This window comes from Corvus cornix, chromosome 8 (assembly GCF_000738735.6).
Source record: "Corvus cornix cornix isolate S_Up_H32 chromosome 8, ASM73873v5, whole genome shotgun sequence".
NCBI lineage: Eukaryota > Metazoa > Chordata > Aves > Passeriformes > Corvidae > Corvus > Corvus cornix.
The window spans coordinates 22794827-22821787 of record NC_046338.1 but is presented as its reverse complement, the minus strand read 5'-3'; the positions used below and the strand labels follow the sequence as shown (position 1 = coordinate 22821787).

The 26961-nt window shown below is 41.3% G+C and overlaps 1 protein-coding gene and 1 long non-coding RNA gene across 2 annotated transcripts in view; one reads left to right on the top strand and one right to left on the bottom strand.

The window, feature by feature from the left end:
* Positions 1-963: 963 nt before the first annotated feature.
* CRB1 (crumbs cell polarity complex component 1) overlaps positions 964-26961 on the top strand; it is a 100809-nt gene continuing 74811 nt past the window's right edge. Inside the window, exon 1 of the mRNA XM_039555980.1 lies at positions 964-1426. Within this exon, the coding sequence (XP_039411914.1) occupies positions 1351-1426 (76 nt within the window). The 5' untranslated portion in view covers positions 964-1350. The remainder of the gene's footprint in view (positions 1427-26961) is intronic.
* On the bottom strand, positions 18091-24887 carry LOC109145952. Its single transcript, XR_002047671.2, has 4 exons — positions 24626-24887; positions 22338-22614; positions 18815-18932; positions 18091-18220 (listed from the first exon to the last, which is right to left on the bottom strand). It is a non-coding gene; the product is annotated as an uncharacterized LOC109145952 (long non-coding RNA).

Below are 26961 nucleotides of genomic sequence, written 5' to 3'. Positions count from 1 at the left end.
TGTTACCTCTTTGACAGTAACATAACGTAGCAATGACCAAGCAGATTTTTCAGGCTGTTCCTGGGCTTGGGAACGCCTGGATTCTCACTGAGGCAAGAAGGGCAAGTGCCAAGAGCCAAGGCCCAGGAGGATTGGTAGAGGTGAATGTGATGGAAGGAGGAGATTCACTGCCAAATAGGCAGCTCATCTCTGTCTTGGCCTCAGAGCCAGAATGGCGCTGTGGCAATCATTGCTGTGGCACAGCTTCCCCACAGTGGACACACAAACTGGGTGTGTGAGGTGCCAGAGGGCCAGAGTTTGTACTGGATCATGGGATGAATCCTGGGGCTGCTGCTGCCTGCCCACACCTTCCCTTCTGCTAGACCAGGACAAGGATTTTATCTGTGAACACAGTTGTGATCCGTGGATGAGGCACGCTGAGACAACGCTGGGCACAAACAGGACATTCCCTGTGCCGTGCCGGGGTGAGGAGCCGCCGTGGCAGCTGGGGAAAGCTCCCCGAGTACGGGCAGGCTGATGGCACCTGCACCAGCCACGGCTGTTTAATACCAGCCCTGGCTATAAACAAATGGGAGTCCAGCCCCTGCCGCCATCCCCTTCTCTTATCGATCCTGCTATGACACCTCCTGGTCCTGCAAGTGACCGGCTCCTCCATGAGCAGTGCAAGATTATAACACAGCCCGATGAAGCTCAGAGGTCCTGCGCCAGTTGCCAGGAGTGTGCCTTTTAGTGAATCCAGTGTAAACGATAACTACAAAACAAAAAAAAAAAATAATACTGAGGAAGAGAACAGGCTAATATCTAACTACTATCTAAAAAGATTGAGAATGGGGATGTTTCGCCTTTTCACTTCATGTGCTATTGGTGTAAGATAGCAGAAAAAACTCAGAAAGCAGAAGTGCTCGTGAGCTGACTGTGCGAGGAAACGTCAAGTGCTCGCGCTGTGGGTGAGGAGGAGCGCCGTGCGCCGGGGCTCGGCGGCACACAATGAGCGCGCCGGGTCGGGCGGCTGCGGTGCGGGGACAGCCAGGCACGGCCGGGCGCACCATTCCCCGCGCCGTCCCCAGCAACAAAGGGGAAAGACTCCAGTCCAGCTCCCAGACAAATCTGCACCGGGTTTGAAAAATCACTCGGACCTGCCGAAGTAAAACCTTAACAAGCACAACTGCCTTTTGAATCAAAGTCTGCAGGTTTGCAGGGAGCAGGCTGAGGAGGGGCACGGGCAGAGATGGCTCGTAGGGGGCTGGGTGCCCCGGGTGTGCCCTGAGCTTCAGACACGAGGAGAAAGCAGTGAGGATCAGCACCAGCCCTTTGGACAACAGGCAACTCGGCAGACGATGTCCTATCAAGATGAATATGGCTCATTCAAGAATTAACTCTCTACTCATCTTCTACCTCAGTTTTTTGCTGCTCATCCATTTAAAAAGTAAGATTTGCACTTTTTCTTATTGTTCTGACATGTCCTCTGGGGAGATGGTTAGACATGCACTTCTAGCAGAAAGCTTGTGTTGTCAGAAGGCTTTAAAAATTTGATGGAGATGCCAAAAAGATTTGGTCCACGAAACTAAGTTGTATGAACTCGTTGCTTGATAGCTTTCCTGATCTCTGTGCTTCAACTTTTTTTTTTTTTTTTAATAAGGAATGAAAGCATTTTGTTGCTTCACATATTCAAGGTACAGCAATAAATTATTCTGCTAAAACTGTACCTATAAAGTCTGCTTTTTGATACCACTCATTCAGTAAATCTAAACCTTTCTGATTGAAATCTAGACTAATTTATCCTCTGCTTAAACTGTTCATGTTACATTTTTTAGTAGCATTGCTTTATTATATATACTTTTTTAATTATAACTTCTAGAGAAAGCTGTTATTAAACAACTGTGATGTGTTTGGTGTTGTAAATATGTCCATTATGAGGGAGCATGAAAGTCCAACTACTTTTATAGAGAAAAAGTGTTCTCGGCAAACTTCCACATAAACAGAAGTGTGCAAAATAGTGGAAGTCACAATGGGTTTCCTTGATAATTGTGTCAGATGGCTGAGAGTAAATACAAGCCAAGGAGGCTTAAATGGCCTCAGCTGGTGAGGCTGCTGTGTGTGTATGAAAAGCAGCAGCTCTTGAACATGTTTAAAATGAAGATCTGCGGGATGTGTGCCTGAGGAGGCTGTTTGATTTGTGTCTGTTGCATGTGAATAGCAATAACACAAAGCTTTGAGCAGCTGCCATTAAACAAGAAGACTTGGCATTAGCGTACAGTGTTGTGTAATCTGGGTCACCTTCTGTTGCTGCATCACTCAAATTGTTACTTGGACAGTTTACAGCCCAACATAAATTAAAGACTAAAAAGCAAACAGATGCAGTTGGATCAACCAGCACTGGAAAAAAAAAAAATCCCACACTTGAAGATATAAGACAAATACAGAATGTCATAGAAACATCATTTTATGCTAGTAATTTTCTTTTTGGGGACGTGCTGATGTGAATCAGGGAAGCCAAAGTGCTTTCTCTAAATTAACTCACAACAGGACTGTATATTTCTAAATTTTGCCAAACCGGAACAAGGACATATCCTAAAAACGGAAAAAAAAAAAGAGACTGGACCTTTAACTTCCACAAAGCAATTTTCAAAGTCTACATCCTGTAGGACTAACTACCAGAAAGTCCCTAAGACAGAGTCTGCTATCTAAGTAAAAGAAAGTAATAGGAGTAGTGTTAAGAAAATTTCATTTATACATGAGGCAGGCAAATCTGAACAAAATATAAAAGCTTTGGGAAAGGGAATTAAAAGTAAAGTTCTTATAAATTAAGAAGGTCACATTAAAAACATCATCCACAAAAAAAAAAAACATTGCTAGAAAGTAAACAAGAAAAAAAGCCCCCAAGAATCAGTTTAAAGAAAAAAGATAAATACAAATTTTGGCTTTCACCTTGGGTGAGCTTTGCTCAGTGCAGGATGCCAAAGGCGAGAAAAGTAATTGAATATCATTTTATGCCTTTTCCTTAGCCCTTTTAACTGGGATGACACCTCAGACGTGGCACGGGTTTTCTCTGGGTTACGGCCATATGGCCAGTCTCAAGCAAGGGGCTTTTCAGTCTTGGAGGATTCTCTTTCTCAGGTAGAACTGTGGCTGTTGCAAAATGATGTGATACAAACTGATATACCAGGATGGAGCAGCTGCATTGGGAGCCAGAATCAGGCTCAGGACCATCTCTCTATCAGTGCTGTGTATTTAATGATCTCAATAGGTATTTTCTCTTTAGAAAGTTTGTACATCGTTTGAAACTGCTAACAGTTTCTGTTAATAAAAACATAACTGTGAACAGATAAGACAGAAATAGAAGCAGAAGAATTGACTGCAATTACTTTCCTACTTAAAAATTAAAGCTGAGAAAGACCAAGATAGAAAAGCTAAGGATAAAATGGAACAGAGCTGATTGATGATATTTATAAAAGTTGTATCAGACATTATGTTTTTAGAATCAATTTACTGGACTTGTCTTCTCAAAGGATTCTCATCTTAGGTCCTGCTTAAAGTCAGGATGTTCCTTATAACTATTTATTCTCGAGAATTTGGAAAATTAATAGTATTTTGAAGCCATGAACACTGTATGCAAGCATTCAATACAAGCTGGGTTATATGGCATTTTGTGAATATAATTTGTTTCTACAAATCATACCAAATGAGCTACTCACAGAAAATTAATCTGGGGACATCCAGAGATGCCCAGCTCTGTGTGAGGAGGGACCATGAATCATTAGGTACAAGAGTTGACAGGAAGCATGTCCCAAATCCAGCACAACACTGATAACTCAATGCTGCTGTATTATTGTCTAACAGGAATTACAAACATGACACTGTGGGCAGAGAGTTGCTTATGAAATAGAGGACGAGAAATTATGATAAATACAGGTATATTTACATATGTCATATCAGTTTTGGAAGTGATTCTGTCTGAAGTCAAGTTCAGAATCTTTTAATTCAACATCCAAGTACTGATATTTTCTTTTTTTTTAACAAGTTTTACAATGGATTATCTATCACTACTGCAGAATTGCCTTTCTTTTTGCAAAAATTCAGAAAATAATATTTTAAGCTCAAAACTATTGCCCAGATAAGTTGTGGGTGCCCCATCTCTGAAAGTGTTCAAGGCCTGGTCTAGTGGAAGTTGTCCCTGCCCACAGCAGGGGGTTCAAACTAGATGATCTTTAAGGTCCTTTCCAACCCAAACAATTCTGTGATTCTATTTTTTTCCATTTTAGTGACCTTTCAGCAGAGTTGAAAAAAATTATTATTTACTTCAAAAAAAATGCTTCATAAGTTGTTCAAATATTCATAAATTAAGAATGGAAATTCATATGGGATTGCTGCTAATGTGAGCAAAATATCTGAGCTTTATTTGCAGCCTTTTTCCACCCCTCTGAGATGCTGGCACTATGCAATTTTTCCCCATGGACAAGAACTCTTAATTTCCCACAACTATTCCCATTACTCACGAAACTTCTAATTACTGCTTAATTACTGTGTTAGGAATAAAGCTCTGCTTATAAAGAGATTTGTGGTTTTGCTCACACTGTTCATCCCTCCTGCACACTCGGATGATGTAAGGAGCTTTCCAGCAAAGTCTTGTTAGCGTGGTTTGATGAGTTCACAGCCCACTCGGCAGCTCCTCATTAGCCCTCCGTGGAGCTGAGCCTGTCAGAGCTGCACTCAGCAGCCTCTGAGCACAGGCACCAGCAGCCCTGCAGCCCTGCCTCCCTCCTGGCTGTCACACGTTGCATCTGGAGCACAGCAAAAATGAAACATCCTTCAGATGTCTGCCATCATCTTCCCTAAGCTAAAAGCAACAGCTTCTAGACCCACTTGTAATGGTGCTGGGTTGGTTTTGTTTTTCCTTTTCATTTATATATTTTATTATGGATAACATCTCTATCTCTGGAATGAAATGAAATCTTAAGAATGAAAACTAGTAGCCCTGTAACTTTTAAAAAAGGCAATAACTTCTCCAAGATAAATGTGTAAAAGTGACATTAAGAACACCCCAACCATAACTGTATTTGAGTCTCTCAGTTCAAGTTCTTACAAGTCATCCTTAGGGTGCTACACCTACCATTCCAAGAGCAGAGTAAGGATGTCAGGTTACAGACCGCCTCTCTGCTGTGTGCTCTGTAACTTGGGAACTGTCACCACGGAGAACCTCTGGAGGTTAAACATTTCCCCACATCCTGTTCAGTCATTCAGAAATTACAGTGCAAGAAATCAGCATCTTCAAAAAATTTAGCCCTCAAATGACAGTGATTTTGGCAATACAGCACAAACACTTAATGATGTGTTCACAGTCATGGGACAAAAAGGGAATTCTGTAGCAAAGATACTGATCAGTCTCTGCAAGCAGGTGTTGTTTGTGACTAATGATGTATTAGGAAAGAGTCTGATGGGCAAGAAAGGAGGTTGTGCAAAAGGGTGTTCTATCATTCATGCTTAACCAGCAGCACAGACCTCACACAGATCTTGAAACCCTGTTATCCTGTTATGTTATCCTGTATCCATGATAATGTACCAGAGAAACTGATGCTGGAAAGTTAAAGCGTTTCGTACAAGCAGAGGATATAAACCTAATGTTTCAATATATACATAAACCTTTCAAAGGTGCCCTCACACAAAGTTTGCATATCTATCTATCTATCTATCTATCTATCTATCTATCTATCCATCCATCCATCCATCCATCCATCCATCAATTTATCCACAGTTTTTTGTTCTCCCTGTGTTACTTTGGTAAACCTAAAGCACCCAGGGAGCCTTTTCCTTGTGCAAATCTCTATACCTTTTCCTCTCTGCTCGAGGAAGCTCAGAAAAAAGCCAACCCGGTGCTGTTTAGAGAATGCTCAAATTTTGATGGCCAAATTGTGTACTTCCCCACTGAAAAGTTACAGGGAAAGGCAAATATTTTGCTGTTATGCATTGACAGTAAAATGACATGTAAGACACAGGAGAGCAATCAGACCACTATTCAGTACTGGCTGTATCCAGTTTTGAGTGCTGCTGTGAGCAAGAGAGAGGCAATTAGGAAAATGCTGGAAAGGCACAGCAAAAATAGAAAGACATTCAGAAAGATGTGCCCTTGGAGAAAGGGTCACAGGAACAGAAGCCTGAGGGAAGACATGATTACAGTCTTACCTCCACAAAGGAGAATGGCAATCAAGGATGGCGATGAGATCAGTTGCTCCCTGTGACCTCTAGAAGGGCAGGCTCTGGAAAATAATAGATTCCACATACATCAGGGAAGATTTGTGTGAACTATCTCAACTGAAGGGTAATTAAGACTCTATATCAGAACTTTTTAATGAATGGGTTAGATAAATATCTGCCAGAGATTGTCTAGACTGCTGTCTCACAGCTGGAGTTACACAGACAGCAGGCAGTCGGCACCACCTTAGGGGTGATCTCTGAAGATCGCAGGGGACAGAGCCCCAGAGAGGCACAGGTGGGGACTTGCCCCAAAGGTTGTGGTGGCACTGAGGCTCCAGGGTAGCTCAGGCACAGCTCTTGGGCAGGGTGAGGAGATGGCTCCCTTCCCTTCTGCACAGCTGGGGATTACCTGCTGTGCAAAACAAGGGCAGCCCTGAACCCAGCCCCCTGTGTTGCTGCAACAACAGAGTTGTTGCCTAAATTTCAATGAGAAAGTAATTTACTCTCATTCTTTGAGACATCAAGAACCTACTCTTATTTTTTGGTACCCTAGACTTAAAATAAGAACTGAAGGTACTCGTTACAACGAGGACAGATAGTACCCCCATGCTAGAGATTCTGTAGTTTGACTTCTGGCTTTTGGAGTGAAATCACTTATATTTTCACTTGCATTTTGAGTATACTTGATATGTCGGCAGTATGATGCAAGAAAATATAATTAATAAATGGATTATCAATATCAAAATTTTCACGGTCAGAAACCTGAAAAGGAATGAAAAACATGGATTGCCTGCTGAACCTGCCAGCTTCTCACTTCATATAAAAAGGAAATGCAAGACTGGAACGTTTTGCACAATAACAAATAGCAGTAGATTCCTAGGAAACTGTTCTAACTGGCCATTCTGGATACAGTGCAACAAATTAACATTGGAGTAGGAGTCTTCATTCTGCTTATTCTGCTTCATCTAAGAGAAGTTTAACATTTTATTTTAATGGAGAAAAAAACCACTTATTTGTGAAATATCAAGGTTTAAATATATATGTGTATATATATATCTCCAGCCAGCTACAAAGCAATAAATAAATATGTCTTAGTCCATGTTGCTTAACTCTCTCTAATAAATAAGTTAAAGAAATAGCAACCTAAGTGCCTTTGATCCTGCCTACAGGGGTTTGCAGCCAAAGACTTCCCAGGGATACTTCTACTTTTGGGTTTGTTTTTATAATTCACATCCCAGCATTAAGAAAATATTTTAGACAAGGCCTCAATCTCTAGGCAACCTTGAGTATTCCCTTTGCTCTTTGTGATGGCCAAAAAACAGACAAAAGGTCCTGATATTTACGTTTTCTAAGGGAAGCTTTTCAAACTAATTGACTCATCTGGAGTCACAGACAGTAGGCAGCAAGGAGATAAGTGATACATATTATTTTCTAGATTGGTATTACAGATTAATTTGTTGGGTTTAGGGACTGACATGTTTTGTCAGCTCTCACTGTACTTCTCTGTTTCCTCAGCCATTCCCAGTGCCACATTGTATGAAAGCCCTCTCACACCAGCAAACAGCAAAAAAACCCCAACAGCTCAGATAAACCCTTTAACAATGAGATTCTTATGTTTACTTTGTATTGATTATATCTTACTCAGCCATAAAATGGGTCAACAGGAAGCTGCTTCCATCTTTTGACAAAGACTGCAGCTGACAGGGCCTCTCGGCGGGCACCACGCAGCTGCCACTGCAGCTCTGCAGGGCTCCTCCAGGCCCAGCAAAACGTCCCTCTCCAGGCATCAACAAAGCAAGGCTGCTGCAACTTCAGGGTTAGGGCAGCTTCTGCCTGCCTGGAATCTTATCAGCGGGGACAGAAATCAGAGTATTTCAAGGGCTAAATATTTCTGTGGGTAGAAAAGGGGCATGGGCTGCTAACCCGTTACACACAGTGTCCCCGCTCCAGCAGCCGAGGATCAGGGCACTTTCCTGGTGCGTCCTTCTGTGCTGGGAAATGCTGTGCCTGAATAATTGTGGCCTGGGTGGATGCTGGGGGGAAAGAGAAGAAACTCCTTGCTTCTTTTTACTGCTCTTGCTTGCCTACCCAAGGCTGAGCATACTGGCAGCCTAGCCCCTTAAACCTTTCCTTGAATAATGAGACAGACAAAGCATCTTTAACTGCATTAGTCAGGGGGTTTGCAGACAGGACACATTCCATCAAAGTGCCCTCAATCACAGTGACTGAGATCAAGGCTGTGGGTAAACAAACAAAACTTTGTACCTCTCCCTTAGAGCTCAGCCATGGACACAATGGTGTGACAGTTCCTTTGCTGAGGTTTTTGAGAGGTACAACTATGTTCCTATACTGTGGTGCTACCAAAGTCTGACTGCCCTCTGAAATAAAGGCCAGAGATGCTCTAATTCACATCCAGGCTGCCAGGGAGGCTATGGGCAGCATGAGAGGCAGCATACACTGGCCACACTCTTCTCTTGACAGTTCCAGTCTCCCTTGGTGGGGTTTCCAGCAGGGATGATACAGAACACTTCATTAGCTCTTTCTTCCACAAGGAGGGCCCTAGCTCTGAATTTGACTGTGACACATTTCTTTCTTTCCTTGAATGTGAGCTAGAGGACTTTGAAAACAACATAATTTGACAGGAAGCCAAAGCAAGGGCTCAGAAAGATAGACAGTCATCAGTCTGCAAGGATCCAAGCAACTGCAATTTAAGTAACCTGCACTGACAGATTACCCACAGCAGGGAACCCATAACTCTCACTGTAATAATGTGGCCTTGAAGAGACATCTGTGTACAGCAGTAGCTTCAGACGTGTTTAGCTAAGCTTCATGACAATTTGTAGGTACTTCAAAAGCAGCTGTGATACTGCTTCTGGTATGGCAAACCATCCATGAGTCTGAACAGAGTGAGTGTCCGTCCACACAGCTCAAAGAAGAGATCAGGCTCTGGTATCTGCAGTGAAGAGTCTGCAGTGTAACTCACCACCCTCCCAACAGCTGGAAAGAGAGCCCCTGAGAGTGTGTGTGAACTAATACACATCACCGTGCTGATCCTCGGGCATCAGCCACCTCTGTTGCAGGAAGGGTGTGCTGGCTATAAGAAAGGCAAAAACACTACTACCCCTTAGTTTCCTTTGATAACCTCATAAATAAGATACAGAAAGAGAAGGCACCAATCTTGTAAAATAAGCAAACAGTGGCTGCATAACAAAAGAAACGTGCAATGCCAGTGAGAAGAAGCCCGGGAATGACACTGATGTATCAGAGATCGCATCAGAGCTATTAAATGGGATGAAAACGTGCAAGGCTCTTGTAAGCTCTTCTTTTCCCTGTTCAATCTTAAAAGAACTCTGAAAGCCAGCCTCCACTGATTCCCACCATAAAATGTAGGAAAATATGAAAAATGTGTTTGTGGAATGATGATCCAAGTCTTTTTGATCCTTATCTGTATACTTACTTGGAGCAGAATGCAAATAGGTGCCTCTGCAACGCAACTGCAAAAGGCAAAAATCTGGCCATCATTTTGTAGGACTCACCAATTCAGCCTTTCTAGCTAAACCCATCCCTTCTCTCTCATTAAATACAGATGACATTTGTAATTCAATTTGCAATACTAATGGTACTGAACATTTTGCAAGCCTTAGTCCATGTAAAAATGCCCTCTGTTTGATATAACAAGAACTATCTGTTCTGTTTTCTCTCGAGTATGTCTTAAATGTCTGATTCAATTTAGTCTAACATCTTCCCATTTTGGAGCTCGTGGAAAAGTGCAAGAAGATTAAAGTTACTAAAATCAATTGCCATTTTCACATTCAAAAGGCTGTTTCCAAAGAACATTGTGTTTCCCAAAAAACAAGCGGGCAACTTGGAACTTCCACCATTTTCCACAGTAGTGAAGTGACAAAACTGAGAGGTGTTTGGAGCAAAACTTTAATGGAATTAAACAGGAGAAGGAAGGATTGGCACTGAACACGTTTGAAGGATCTGGATATAAAAATCTTTCCAATAACAGACTGACCTAATGATCTGACAAGTGATAGAAAGGAATAAAAGGGAGAAATTTAGTTCTCTGCACCCAACAGAACAAAATCAGATGTATTTTTACAGCACTCCTATTACAGCCTTAAAGCCATAAACACTCCATACTTCATTTTGTTTGGGGAATTGCCCACAGATTCATGCAGGCACTTTGTGTTCCCAGAGATGTCTCTAAGTGTTCTCACTGCCCGGGGACCAAAAAAAATACCTTACAGTGGCCCTCCTGTATCCCCAGCCAACGCCTCCAAGCTGGCAATAGTTTTGCTGCAGTCACACAGACATATGTTGTATGTACTTTTGCTATTCCACAAGGAACCTTGGGCAGAGTTGATTTCAGGTTTTTTTTTCTGGTTTAACTTCCTAAGTTAAATGCGCAATGCCAGTGAGAAGAAGCCAGGGAATGACACTGCATTTCAGTGAAGATGCTGTGTTATGTCCAGCAAGGACCAGCATGGCTTTCCTTATGAAACCAGGAAGTTAGGGGTTGTAATCAAGAATAGTTTCTTTTCAAGGAGATGGAGAATGATGTCCTTTGAAATATTTGAGATTTTGAGATTGATACTTTGCCTGGCAACAATTACTCTGCTTGTTACAATCCAGCTCTTAAACTAAACGCTGAGGGGACTGCATTCTTCAATACTACTAGAAGCAAAGGGAGACTGTTATTACACTTACTGAGATTTTTGTGCAACAGATAAGCAGCATCAGAAATGTGTTTGCATCTTGAATTGCACCATTTCTTCTTTGGGTGAACACAGAAACATATTCTAGAGGGCACTCACGCAACAACCTGCCAACGCTCTTTAATTGTGCTTCAGTTTCAGATATACTGTGTCAACATTTCTACAGACAGGGGAACCGTTTCCTGACTTTTATTAGCATAACTACAAACACCCAGAGAGCTGAGAGATGGATTTTCCTGCCTTTTAAACCTGCACATCTTTTATGTCAGGGCTCTGAATCAGCCTGAAGAATTTTGAGTCTTCATGGGTGACTGCTTCTTTTCTGCAATCCCTGATGAGTGCCACCACTTCCATTAACCACAGGCATGTGGTTACACATGCTTACAGTAAACGTGGCTTTCCAAAAATGAGAAACTTGTACTAAATCATTTCAGAAAGTTCCGAGAAGTAGTCACATCATAGACAATGGGTGCTGAGCTTTCTGCTCTAGTTGACACAGTGGCTTGGACTAGATGATCACCAACAGTCCCTTCCACCCCTTTCTGTTCCATGTGAATCACTTGGATTTTAGCTGAGCCCATTACTACAATGCTGGCAAAGCAGTCACTCCAGGGAGTGTATCAGAAATGCTGTCCCACCAAATCTGACACATTTTTTACCATTCAGTAATAAAAGGTCTTTAGAGTTCATTGGAAGCTGGTTAGTGACAGGAAAAACTGTGAAGTGGAAAGTATGAGGAAAGAGACTGCAATGTATATTTCAGACTCCTTTTGGAAAAAACAAAACAAAATTCAGTTACTAGATTCATTGAAAAACCAAAGAAAAAGTCTCCACGGTGTTACCGCTGTAGTGCTGACTTAGTTACTGTCTCTTCAGGACCCCCTGCAAAGTAGTAGGAATTTGGATATGCCCCTGAAAAAGACCCCATGCTCAGAAATGTACCCAGACATCAAGGATGAAAACAGTCTTAACACAGAGGAAACTCCTATGTACAGAGGAGAGCTTGAATTCTATAATGATTGTTCAGCTGCCACAGGGACATCTGTAAAACTTGTCACTTGCCTTTAAAAAAAAGGTCTAGTGTTTTTAAGATCTTGACCTCGATGAGAGGTCCAGTGGTTCAGCCTTTCAAACTGCAGTCATGCCCTATTCCAGCTATTACATGCTTCATTTCTGTTAATCTTCTCTAATTAGTTCTGCTTCTCAAGTGAAGTCTTGGAATCTAACATTTTTCTGTGCTAATACCAAGGGCTCTGCTTTCATGTTCAAGGTCAGTCCAGCATTTCACCTTGTAAAACTCATTTGTCCTCCCTGCACTTAAAATTGTACATTGAGTTTGAGTTTAGACATCAGTTTAGACTCTCTCAAAGACATTTGCAGACTTTAAATTTATCCTTAAAGGTGTGGTCGTGCCCAAAGCCAGCAGAGTCACACAAATGTGGAGGAACAGACTTCTTTTAGATTCTTTCTCTTCCTTGCAAATGTGCAGAGAAAATTTCCTCCCATGAAAATAATTTCAGCTTTTTCCTTGTGAGGTGTTTTGCATGCTTTACAACAAATAAGCAGATTGGGCCTCAGAGCTTGCAAGGAGGCACACGACAGCTTTATAGGTGAGAATGCTGAGCTGAGAAGGGCAAGGTGAATACCTCGCTTGCAGTGAGAGAGCTGTGAACACAATCCAAGTGATCTCCCTGATCAAATCACTAAAATTAGATCTTGTGTTTCTCCCTTCATCTGTTATACACACACATTAATATAGATATGTATTAGGAGCAGGACACAGAGTTTTCCAGATTCTTCTTGTGCCTGAGAGATCTGTAATATGGCAAGTATTTCTTTTTTAAAAGTGGCATTATTGTTTATTCACTCTTATAACAAATGGAGGCACTTTTTGCATGTGCAATTTCCATTGCTAACTGTAAGAATTTCCATATCACTTCTTTTATTTGATGACTCTTAGCTGCCTCTTGAAGGGATCAGGTCACTCACTTGCCATCCCACAGCCCTTCCTTTGTGATGACTGGAGAGATTCAGCGATTACTGGAGGCACATGATGGCTGAGGTGTGAACACTAATGGCAGGAGGCATCTGAGCCCCAGGCAAGAAACACACTCTTCTCCAGCTGATGCTCAATCCAAAATGGCAGAATATTTTCAGGTTAAAAAACCTTAACTGGGCAAGGGGGAAAAGTCAACCTTCAGTGATATAGAACCTAGACTTTGAACATATAAAGAATAACTCATATTCCTTGGAGCATTGCTGCTGTAGCTGGGGGTAAAATTGGAAGTTCATCCCAATGGGTCACCCAGGCTCGATGCTTTTATATTTAATGGTGTCATGAATTGCAAATAAGCATAACCCAGAAACAGGATAATGGCAGAAAAGCAAGCATTTTTATGGTTCGGTTATTTCATATGCAACAAGTAGGAAAATCTGTTAACTATTCAACCTACTTCCTTAAAATAAATGATAATAAATATGTAAATGCAATATGTGGAAAAGACTTGGCCTTTTCAATTTTGAATAGTTAACACTTAATTCTTGTATCTGAAAATACAATGCCTGAAATATTTTGTGGAATTTATGGAACTATTTACAAGTTCAATTTTCTTAAACCTCTCCAGTGGGATTTATAAAATGCTATTTAGAAAGCATTGATAACAGCATATTTATTTTTCCAGAACTGCAATTGTATTCACAAATGTCCATCTAAACCCTCTTATATCTGATTATCCTGATGTCCAGAAACAGGACAGAAATAGTAGAAAACCCTTTCATTCTCCACACCTCTAAGGTTGAGGAGGAAGGAACAGTACAAGCACAAAGATCAAATTCACAGACTTGCTGCAGGACCAGTGCCTAATTTTAAAACCTGAAAACTGTTCTAAAGGTTAACACTCTGCACAAGACTTCAGTAGAGATGGAGTGCAGTACAGGGCTTTGGTGCCAGAATTTAGGCCTAGATGAGCTGCACATCTGTAGTTTGTTCATCCTCGTGACAATGTGCCACCTTTCCAAGGATATTTCAGAAAAAAAAAAAAACCACTGTGAAGGCAAATTGCGCCTTAACTCTGCACTGATTTGGCAGCAGGACACTCAGCACCTTTCAGTGCTGACCATCCACAAACAGAGGTCTTGTCTCATGACACCTAATGAAGTGTCTTGCGATCACATCAAGTGGGATAACCCTTCACCTTCCCCTCAGTGGGCGATGCAATACCTTTCTTCCCTGAGGTACACTGCTTAGAAAGAGAAAAGAAGTATTAGGGAGCATCATCTAGGAGATGATACAGGACAAGAGTTATGGGCAAAAGACATTCTCACAAACTGCTTTTCTAAGTTCTTTAACTCCAAGTTGTCATCCAGATAGTTCATATTGCAGTAACTTAATTACCTCCACTTTGTTCTCTCTCGCTCTGTGCATAGTGACAATGGTTTTATCATGGAAATATTTTCTCTACAGAGCACTCTGAGTACTGACAGCTCTTTTCTCTTTCCCTCCTTCACACCGTCACCCTTCTATATTTGCCTTGACACTGTCTTCACATTGTCTTGACATTGTTCTGACAGTTAAGAAAACTCAATCACTGCAGCAAACAGCCGTGACAATGCGGAGAAGGAAAAGTGTTATGAAAATTGTTGAGGAACTGTGAAGATTTACAGGCTAGTGGAAACAAGATCTTGCTTTTTCCAAACCACATTCTTAGTGAGTTTTTAATAAAAAAATACTTTAAGGAAGACTTCAGCCAAGGCTGGAAAAAGTCATCTCAAAGAAGTCAGTTGACAGTTACAGATTCTGTACCTGAAATTCAGATGCTCCTAGATGACAATCCCTCTTACTGCCATGAGTTCAGGCACATTATGAGAGATACTTCAGTCCATCTCCTGGGGAACAGGGATGCTGAATTTCTGTGAAATGCTGACTTGGAACTCTCCAGCTACACTTTTTTCCAAGTATGCCATTCAACCTGGGATCCCTTTTGGGGGCAGCCAGAAAAGAAACGTCGCCACAGGAAAAAGAAACCAGGTTAGCTGGAGCTTTAGTTCCCTTTGCTAATAGTAAAATAGAGTTTTGTTTTGTTGGCTCACAAATTAGAAGAAAGGAGCATAGAAAGAAAGCATCACTCCCTAGCATTCAGTCTGACAAATACCAAGTGTTGGGATAACAGATAAAAAACCCAGCACAAGTGGGGTAAGCTTAGCAAATATTTCTCTGGTTGAATTAAACTTCTGAGCAACTCTTTAACCGGGTATAGTATGGACATACTGAAGTGCTGTACTTGACCCTACATGTACTTGACAGGTTAAGCTTTGTGGTTCAATAATTTGACAAAATTACTGCTGATTTGAGTAGGAATTCTGATCATCAGGAACCATGTGGGGAGGGTTGTTGGGTTTTATTTTGTGGTTCATTTGTTTGTTTTAGAAAAGAAATCCCTGCATAAATAGTTCTGATACTAATCCAAATTCTTAGTAGTTACAAGAACACCTAGATAATAAAAAATTACTTTAAAAAACTACTGTATATTATCTTGGTATGCATACAATCCACATCTTACCTGAAAAGCACAGTGAAAGCTCATCCCTTGCAAAGCAGAAGCTCATCAACAGGGCAGATGACCCTGCTCTGTGGTGTTCCCTGCAGGTCACAAAAGCACTGCCTCTCCAGGAGGAGCATATTTTCCCCTCTCTTCCTCCACTACCACAGCCTTCTGTCTTCTCCCTAAATAAATTTGGGAGGGAAGCCAGTCTGAAGCTTGTTCCCTTTGCCTCAGAGCCCCTGGGGACAGCCAGGCTGGTGGGCAGGCGCTGCCCCTCTCCTCACAGAGCACAGGCTCTTCTCCAACACCTCTCAAACTGCAGGGCCATCCTGGCATCCAACAGCCAAATGAGGTGGCAGAGGCTTGGGCTCCACCGTTCCGTGACACCTTGGCCCAATTCCCCTGCAGGTCCCTGAGGGGCCAGGGGAGCAGCTAATTTGGAGGTGCTAATTTGTAACCTGCTGACAGACCTGCCTCTGCATACCCTCCCCAACAGGAATGTGACCCACATGGCTGGGGACCAACCCCTCTGCTTTCTCAGAGGTAACCTATGAATGCAATTCAACAACTCCTGAATACATCTCTAAGATTGCAGCGTGAAGCAAATGTTAATGAAAGCTTCTTATGAGACCAGAACTTAGAGAAATAAACCCCTCTCAGTCAACTAATACAATTTGTTGATGACAAGGATGAATCAACACATTCACATTCAGTTAAGAGTAAAGGGAGCAAATTGATACGCAAATTGATGCTCACCTGGTTAATTTTATGGCTAATTTTATATATTTGATCAAGATGACCAAAGAACAGTTAAGACAAAAACAGAACAGACATAAAATTAACCTTAAGAGTCAAGGCAGAAACAATATGTTTCCATTTATCCAGAGAGAAAATTAAGCTTTAAATGCTTCTGCCTGAATTCATTTGATGAAGCATGGGCTTGATACAATTAAGAAAAATGGCAAAAAGGAAAGGTCTCCACAAAAGTGCAAACACTTTTAACTATAGACTACAGCATTTCTTCTAAATGCTATATTGGATGGTTACACTCCAACTGCTCTGGCAAGCTGAATGACAAACATTTTGGTGCTTCCTTCCTACACTTTTATGTCTACAAGCTCCCTTTATTATTAATGGCATAATATTTGCTACAGTAGGCTACCATGGTCAAATCAATACCATAGTGCCTTGAAAAGACACCAGAGCTGAACCCCTAATTAAGTACAATATTTTGTTCCTTTTAAATGAGACTCTGTTTGAGGAGTACAGTAACAGTGCCTTGTTCTGTTCAAGGTATCTATAATTAATAACCCAAATGATCAAAGGAAATGTGATCCTAAGAGGAAATGGCTTTTGAGGTTCCCTAGGTATTAAATACTGAGAACTACTTCTCAATCCATTCTGCAGCCTCTCAGCACACTATGATGTGTAGTGCCCTTTGGGATCATAAAACAAGCCCCACTGTAGATCTCTCTGCAAAAAAAAAAAAAAAAATGCTCCCAGCAAGATAGTCACTAGATATTTATCACTTATTCATTATTGCCATAAAATCTTTCTTAAATTTTTCCTAGCCAGACCCTTGCTGTCACACAGATCTCATTCATTTATTTAGCATAATTTAATATAAAGCAGGGCAGGATGCTGCCCTAAAATGTACCCTGTACTGGCAAGTCTGGACCAGTACTATGAGGAAGGTCCCTTCCCCCAAAATAGCATATTCTTTTCCTTTTTTCATCATTGCACGGCACCAAAGCTTCTTGAGATAGAGTAAGCACGTGGATGTCAAGCTGTGGAGGCATTAGTTCCCTCCTCCTGCTTGCTGATCTTATCTTCCACTCCCCAGCCACCACACCACCAACACCCAGAGCTCTCCCTGTGTCTGAAGAGCAGATTTGTGTGAAACAAAACCCTGCTGTCACTGCAACAGGATGGCTAAACCTCATATCCAGGGGAGTGGGAGGCCAGAGCAGCGTTATTGTCCTCTGGATCATCCTGAGGAGTGTGAGCACTTCAGCACAGCACAGAGCCATCTGTGTTACCCTGTGGAGCTAGTGCCACTGGTGACACTGAGTCCTGAGGCTACAATTACTGCGGGCTCACTTACCAGCCACTCAAACTTACTGTAACTTCCCATCCCTGCCCTGGAAATCCAAGTCTGCTCTGGATCAGGCCTCAGAGGAAGAAGAGGAGAATGCACGGAAAAAAATCTAAGGCAGGGAAGAGAGAACTAGGAAAGGAAGGAGAGACGAGGACTCAGATCTACTTCTTACATACGTTAAATAAACAGAGAAAATAAAGGAGACTATTAAAGGGGAAATAGAAATTTTAAAAGCCTTTAAGAAATTACTCTACTATACTGATTGCTACTGGTGAACGTTTATTTATTCGTGGTTTTTAATTTTTTATTATTTTACTGGCAAAAGTTGTACTGATCTAATTTTGATAAAGGCTTGCTGGATACCTCTTCACTTATAGCAGATATTTAATGCCCTAGTGGCAGGTGTTTTTATTCTACAACACGCCATCACATTAAGCTTTAACAATTTGACTTTTAGTGATATTCTTCTAACATCGAAGGATTATTTCTTAGCATATTCCCCACGGAAGGCTCTTGGGCATACCCTGATGCTGGTCAATATTCTGGTTTTGTTTTACTTCTACAGTGAAGCATCTTAAAAAGGTTTAAGAGAAAGGTATCCCAGTGGGTTTTCAATACCTACTTTTCCTTTAGGTCAGCTGCTCCTCCTCAGTGCTTCTGAGCCTGCTCTGGAAATAAAAAGTGGTAAAACCATGAAACAAATCCATTCTTGCTCTGTTACAAGTCAGTAGAGTTTTTAGGATGCTACAATACAGTTTGCAGGTCAGGAATGCTGCCATGGATTTTGTGTCAGAGCCATGACTGTGTTCACTTTCCCGGGTCACTAGAACCAGTGTTCAAAAGGCCAGCCCTTTGCAGAAGTTCACATGACAATATCCTTCTGCTGGGCCTGATTTCTGTCTGTATGAAGTCAGTGAGGGCAACTTGTGCAGATCATGATCACATCATTGTTCTTCCCCCATCTCAGTGTTATGCCCTTGGCTCTGAGGGGAAGCTGCCCTCAGCACAGGGGCTCAGCAGGACAGCTGAGGAAATTTGGGTTGTGCCAGTTCCCGCCGTGAGACTCCAGCCTGTCCCAAAACACAGGAGCTGCGAATTTCCCCAAGCAGTCTTGAAATCCCAGTTGATAATTAGTTCACGCAGAGCTAATTGTAGGTGATTTCTATAGAAAATAATTTAGCACATAACAGAAAGGGCTGAAATGTGACCTCTTCTACAAAGTTCATGCTGGAAAAGCATGGCCTTGCTTTCTCTGTACTTACTGAGCATTGTAGCCACACTGAAGCTTTCTTCTGAGTCCTGTGGCATTTAAATCACAGTGCACTGCATGTCCAGCCACATAATGCTGATCTGTCACAGGTCTGATTACTTTTTTTAAGTCTGGGGAAACAGGAGCATGCATCATGACTTTGATATGCTGCAGTTTGATGTCATCAGGAACATCTAGTCCTCAGTTGTGTTGTGTTGAACGACTCAGTTGTGTTACTGAGAACCTACTGAAGCCAATCTCAACATCTGCACACATCAGAACACGGCTTTGCACCCAGAGACTTTAAGAGTTGCCCCATGTTACAGGCTGCTATGATGCATTTCTAGCAATCAGAGCTTTAAGCTTATCCAGTTATGACTCACAGAAAGAAATCATACCTGGTCAGTGTTACAGACATTTGAGGCCACATTTAAAAATCACAGCACCTTTATGTGCCATTGTATGATCAGAATCACTGCTTCATGCTCTTTTCATATTAAAAAAAAGGAAAGAAGTAATGAAGGACAGAACCACAAACTAAGGAGACTGAAGAAGATGCCTTATAATGGCTTTCAAATACAAACAACATACGGACCCAGAATTTGGACATGAAATCAATTTTGTACTCAAGTTTTTAGCCCCTCTACTGGGGGCATTCTTAGCAGCATTTGGCAGCATTCCTGAGTGCCTTTTCTCTCCTGTGTTAGTGGCTGAGCACAGTGGGAGCTCAGCCGCTTGCATATTCTCACCTACCCCAAACCTCAGCACTGCAAGTCAGTGGTAGCTGGTCTGCTTGAGGGGCAGCATCTCCTGGCTCAGCCCAGCCCTCAGCTCCTTCCTGAGGCTGAATTCAGTGGCAGCTGGAGGCCTCTGTCTTACACAAAGTGCCTTAAACTCTTTCCAGACTCCAGAGAAGCTGTGAGACCTTGTGTCTCTCAAAGTGAGATCTGGCCTCTTCAAGAGACAAACTGCTCCTTTGCTCCTCATTTTCCATTATTTGGAATTCACACAGAGGCTGGAGCAACTGGATTTCACCCAAAGTCACGAACTGACAGTTTCATGCTGCGTTACTCCCTCTGTGTTCCTCAAAATCCCCGCACTACTGTGGAGAAGGAGGCCATGCTTTGGTCCTTCTGCAGCGCTTTCTAGCTCTGGCACCTTTTCCCTTGTTATTTTGCCAGCCATCCAATTCCCAGGTGTAGACTTTAGCCTGCCTTCCTAGCACAGCTGTAAATACAGCTGGTATCTTCCAACTGCAAGCACTGCTTTCATCTTTCCTCTTCCCCCGCACCAGTTGCACCCCTCAGTGTGTTCTGATATTGGGTTTACAAACAGCAGATTACACTTCCATTAATTTTCCAAGGCTTGATGTAGATGCTTGTAGTTTTAGGGAGCAAGGCACGAGCAACGCCGCTCACAAAAGCACCACAAATCCACCCATCCAAACAAGCTCATCTAGACATGCCAAGAAGCCTCACCAAGGGCAATCCAGGACAACATTTTAAAGTGTAAGACATAATTCACACCCCTAACTAAACCACTAAGGTCTTCTCTCTTTATTTCTGCAAAACCCTTCATCTCACAGGAGAGATCTTTACACATGTGGCTCTGTATCCTGAGTTACATGCTGAGGATGTCCCCAGCTTTAGTGAAGCCCTAAGAGCAGTTCAGGCAGGAAAGGTATTGACTGAATCCTTGGGACAAAGACATTTAACCTACAAAATCACCAATTTTTTTCCTGTAAGCAATCAAACTTATTACCTAAAAAAAATTGTTTCAGATTTTGAGCACGATAGATTTTCTATGTTCTTTACCTCTGAAGAGATGATAGAAAGGCAAGTTTGAAGCTGGCCCACAGGTTCCCACTACCATGTATTCCAGTTGTTGCTCACCTATCTATTTATCTCTTACGTCCCTGTGTGGAGGAGTCCTGTTCTGTACAACTAAGAATAAATTCTGCTGTGCGACCTCAAATAAAAAAAAAAAATCAGCACTTCTAGAGGGACAAGGAATACCTCATTACACTCATGTTGCTTCTATTCTTCAGACTTAGAAGATAAAAATGAGGACAAATATCATGAAACTCTTAAAGGGGAGAGCTACATTCAGAGAGTGTACAGTAGCAAGGATTGCACAGCAGAAATCAGTTCAGTTTCTACATCAGTGTCCACACCATTTACTGTAATAGATATCAGCTGCCTCCTGGCCTGATCAGCCACTGTTCTACATCTTAAACAAAAATATCCGTGCACAGCAAAAGCAGGATGATCACTGTGAACTACCAACTTAAACTGCAGTGCTGTAGTGCTAAACATAAAGAAGCAGAGCATAAAATCTTTCATTCTCATTAGAAACCAGTCTATTTGCATTGCTAGTAACACTGTGCCTTGGTGTCCAATTGAACCAAAAATCCTCCAACTGAACCAAAAATTCAATGCGTAGGAGCCCTGTTGAGCTCCTGGGCCTGATTCTCCTCCGGTTCCCAGCACAAACACTAGGTTGTGATGCCAAATAAAGTGAGAGCCAAAAAAGATTTACATTTAGAAGTAAATAAAGCATTTACCTCATTTTTGTTTGTTTATTTGGGACAGCTGGTCCCACTGCTGTGGTGCTCAGTGCGGTCAGTGGGTGCAGCTGTAAGGGCTGCTGCACTGCTCATGGGGTAAGGGAGTCTGGGGTGGCACAAATGTTAGAAGACACTGAAGGACAATGACAGCCAGCAGTAACTGCCTTCATTCTCAGGGACCAGCAGCAAGTCAGTGTGAATGGAAAAGTTTGGGGAAGAGTGTAATGGACACAATGGTTTAATAACCAGTTCTGTAATTTCAATCACAAATAGCTTTAACTTAAAGTGTTACCTAAACAACCATTTAAAATTTTAATACTATTCAGTTGTTACTCTTACACTAATACACCATACTTTTTCCTCAGAAAATAAGTTAATTTACTTTCCTTGATTTTGTTGATACAAATGTGCCTAAACCCAAATTTGGTTTTTTTGATATCAGTGGAATATTTGTGTAACCGCCCTTTTTCTTTCCTGCCTGTGTGTGGTGCTGGTTACTATGGTAATAAACGCGACCCAAGATTTAAAGCCTGAAAGTGGTTTCTATAACAACATGCTAGGATGTTTTGGACACACAACTGAAGTTAAAGATTCAGGATTAACTCTTTATGACCACAGTATTTGCAGACACAACAAGGGCTTGTTTTTTTGCAAAAGTTTGTTCATCCCTTCCCAAAGTATGCTTCTCCGTTGAGCAGATTGAGCAATATAATGATCCCAGCTGTGGATAGAGCAGGTAGGGTCTGGTGATTTCCTCAGAGGTGAAGCTTGCAAAGGACAAACAGTACCACAGTAACTACAAGCTGCTCATTACAGTGAATAATTAAGATGGTAATGGGAGATGGGAAGGGGTAAAATACAATTAAGTGCAATACTTAGAAAGTTTGAGACTGTGGGGAAAAACAGAAATTATTTACTTACAAACAATCTCCGTGGAAAAGCTACATGGAGGGCTAAGATAGCCCCTTACCTGGCTCTGTTTTATCCAGAACATGGTTTCCTGTCCTTTCCTTCCCCATCTGCCAAGTGCTGATCCAGGAGTGACATCTTTGCCTTTCAGTCCATAGTAAAGGTATCTGATCCCAATCTCTGTCCCTGTTGATTATGCAGCTGTGCTTATCTCTTCCCTAGTTCTCCACGACACATCAAGATTGAACATCTATCTGTACACCCACAACTTTCTAAGGCTGTCTTTGCAGGGAAGTTATTGGCATAGTGATGAACTGTATTTTTTGTGTCACAGTGCACTGCAGATAAATGGGGAGAGGATTAGTTACACCAAAGCCACAGCTCCTTCATGCAGCAGTAATGCCTTGGGCAATATTTTAATATTTCCAGTTAAATGATAATTATTTCAAGATCTCAGTATAGTAACAGAGCTTGATATTTCAGTGACACAGATTCACACACTTGTTTTAAAATCCCAAGGGCAGGTTTCAAACAAGTAATGAGCACGAGCATTGAAGGTTCATGTTTCTGACTCCAGACACTGGGCTATCTAAACCCTTGCTACCATCATGTTATTCTGTGAACGTTTTTAGTAAGCTGATTTGATCACAGTGTAAGCCTTCAGCTGTGAACAAATGCTGTATGCTGGGTTTGATTCAACAGAACCCAGACCAATTTTCTTTCTAGTGACTGGACACAACCAAGATATCAATTATATAAGCTACTCTGGAAAATTAAAAATCAAAATCAAAACAAACATAAAACACCCCAACCCCACAGGTAACACATTTTCCGATGTTGGGGTTTGGAGTTTTTATAGACCACATCTTGCAATTGCAATTCAGTTCTTCTTTCCCTAAGAGTATTTTTAAAATCTAATTTCTCAACTCAAAGACCAGGGGTTTTCTGCTATCTATTTTTTTTTCCCAAAATGTACAACTAAGTAAAAAGTCAGGTTTTGTTGTGAACTGCTTTATCTGCATTGGCTGGTGTAGCTTTCTAGTTCTAATTCAAATGTGTAAAGTAATAACTGTTAAAAAAAAAAAAAAAAAGGAAAGAAAAAAAGTCCTCAAAGCACAGTAAAATTATTGGTGAGGATGACTATATGGACATCAAGAAGTTCTCTATCTTATCACAGATTTTCTTCCCCCCTAGAAAATAGACTAGCTCTGTTAAGAAGGTCAGAAAATCTTGCAGCACATGTAAAAGATTCCAAAGCTGTTAGTGTTGAGAGCTTCTGTGAAGCTCAGAGTCCTCCTTCAGGGGCAGACGGCACATGTGAAGAACAGAACTGCAAATTACAAGCAGCCTCCAGGCACAATGAGATGATTAGCAAAGTGCAGGCATGGCTACAGCCAAGCGAACTGTAGTTCATAACAGCGTGATTAGAAGTGATTGAAATTTAATTTTAAATGCTGCTGCTGATTATGTTATTTCACCAACTTGTAGGAACAGTTGTGTCCTGAAAGAACAAGACTTTTCTGAAAAATATTTCTGACACAAAGAACCCCAAACAATTTGCTAAGTATTTATCTGGGGACTTTGAGTAGCTGAGATTGCTAATCAGATTCTCTGAGTCGGGGATCATCAATTCACTTTGCTTTTGATCTCATCAACTTAACTTAGAAGAATATTTTGAAAAATTGACGTGAATTCAGTAAACCCGTGATTCAAATGGGATCTAGAAAAAAAAAACCTCTCAAAATTGTCAGGAAAGATATGCACATGAGCTTTCCAAAATTACTTGCTTGACTGAGGAACAAGAGTTTAACAATCACATTATCTGGGCCAAAATGCTTTGGCAATTTCAAAATTCCTGCCCTGTTTGTGATAACTTTTCCACTAATTTAATTTTGACCTTCTATCCTCATTGCCATGCACTTCTAGCATCGTAAAAATTGTTTTGTATCACTACAGTGGTTTCCGATCTTTCAGAAGCATTTACCAGACAAAATCGTGTTTTTAGTGTTGATTAGCAGTATAAGCTCAGTTATTCCTACACTAACAAGATCACTTCAATGAATTTAAATAATCTCATCCAAGAGCAAAAAAACAAAGCTAAAACTGTCTTTTTCTTGGCATTTCTTACATTAAGTCATTTGCGCCAGTTCCTGTAAAAGCTGCAGGTATTGCCATGTTTCTGGTAATATGGATGATGTGCCAGTAGATGGCAAGCTTTACTGCAAAGAATTTCACTGCCAACCATCTCATCTGCATCTCAAGGATTTAACCATGGGGCAAAACGCTTGGCACTAAATCCTCTCGTAATTAGATTAATGTACCACTGTTTATAAAGAGACTGATAATTACCTCAAGTGTCAGTCAGTGTAAATCCAAAGTGATCAGCATTTTGTTTCCAGTTTTCCTAACATTACATACAAGTTTTAAGACTCTGTCAGAACAAGTCACTGCTGAAGTGACCTTAATTGCTTAGGAATGAAAAATGACTCCTCTGCACATCTGAGGTAGAGCATGAGGCTTTTCCTGGTTATCCTTCCACAACCTGGCCAAAAATCAAGCTCCACTGAAACATTTCTGTCCCTTTGCAGGTCCTTCTGTGAATGAGGAAGAGAATATCCTTTAGGCATCTGCCTAAACTGAGACAGACTTTTGCATCCTCACATTGCACCACAGGGCATGCAGGAGCTTCCGCCTGTCATACTCTTCATCCTCTTTCCACGCAGCTCTCAGCTCAGGAGGTTCCCAACTCCATCCTTCCGCATCACTCCAGAGCGGCAGGGAAACTCAGTTTCCATAGGGCAACAAAGGAGGCAGTAAAAATAACTTACCTGAAATAGGTGGGAAATGGTGTTTGAGCTAGCAGTCCAGAATCCAAGGATTAGCTGAAACACATCATTTAGGAACATGATCCTTAAAAAAAACAAAAGTCATGGAAACGTCCTGGTGAACTGCATACCATTTGATAAGCATGGCGTGATAACTGCATACCTTTTGGTGGTTACTTTTTTGAGATGCAGCTTTGCTTCTGAGACAAACTGCTACAGAGTACTCCTAACAAAAGTTCTTGGTCCCAGCTGTTAAACCACAAGTAAGCTAAAACTCAGCACGGCTGCATCTCTGCTAAGACCTTCAGAACTCCTGTGTTCCTCAAAAACTGTACAAATCATAAAAAAACATGGCACAGTGCATTAGAATTAAGATAGAACTCAAAAAATGTTACTCTTTCACTATGAACTTGTTGTACAAATCAGACAAAAGTATCCTCTAGGAAGTATTGGATTTATTGAATTGTCTGTTGGCAATTTCTGCATAAGAAATTAGTTTTATAAAAGCTACAAGAGTTGAAATTAAAATAGTGCTTTAAAAAAAATCCAGGAAAAGTTTTCTGTTTTGTGTTTTTCCCATAGTGATGTCACCCTGGAGACAAACTGGTTGCCTTCACTGCATACAGACTGTACTTTCAAGGCTGTCTTTTCCCTTCCCTCATTTTCCATCCACTCTTACTGCCTCGGAGAGCTATGAAGGTTTTTAACCAGTGCTCACAGCTTCTCTGTTGCTATCAAAACTGCAGACTGGCAAAAGCTTCATGTCCTCTCACAGTCATTATAACAAACTGAGCCTGTTGCATGCAAATTATCTCTGGAAAAGCAGTAATAATTAACTACATAGCTTCTCATGTCACCATGGTCCTGTGTAAGAAAGCACTTGAATGACTGACCTCACCTCTTGTAGCTTACACAGTACAACAGTTAGACAACATTATAACTTGATCATAATTAGTTTCTTCAAATTTGCAATGTTTCCCCAAACACGCACTTTACTGAACTTTAAGTAGGTACACAGACTGAAAGGAAAGCTCTCTAAAATTTTGCAAGGAAAATGCGGGATGCAGAATTTGCTAAGGAACACAGTTTTGCTCATTTTAAGTGTAATTAATAGATTGCAGAAAACTCTGTATTATCCAGGCTAAAGAAAAAACCTAAATGCATGGGTAAACCATGAAATTACGTCAACCAGGACATCAGAACATAAGTGAGGGTGTGCTGAGGAGAAGGGTCTGAATTACTGCTGACAGTAGTGCAGGTCAGTACACATGACCAATGTCTTGAATTTCTGCATTCAGTGAGAGCTCTGAGCTGGAGCAAGAGCAACCAACACCACATTAAGATGAAACAGCTGCTCCCAAAACTGATAATTATCAGGTTTGGGGATGGTCATTTTAAAGGCAGACTAATCCAGAAGTACTATTTTTGTCCTGTTTTCCTTCAAAGAACACTCCAGTTCTCCTCTTGCTAATCAATGTTTAGCTTGCTTTCTATGTAATCCTTAAGACCACTGTTGGTTTTTAATCATGGTGCCACTGTTGCTATCAATGTTACTACATAAATCTCTATTCCCCTTGTTCAAACAAGTACTAATTAGTTATTTGGCTCAGTAATAGTACCTATTAAGGAACATCAAGTTCATTCAGATTGGTGCTTTTAATTTTTAGAGGCACTGCTGCTCCTGTGTACACCTCGAGTCAGAAAGCACAGCAGTCATGCACAGATAATTTTTCAGCCTTTCCATTTATTATATTAGTGCCAAATCTACACAAGCAGTCTTTCCTAAACTAGTTAAGCTTTCTGATACTTTCTTCCTCCGCTTCCTCCTCCTAGGAAAAAAACAGATTAAAATGTATGAGT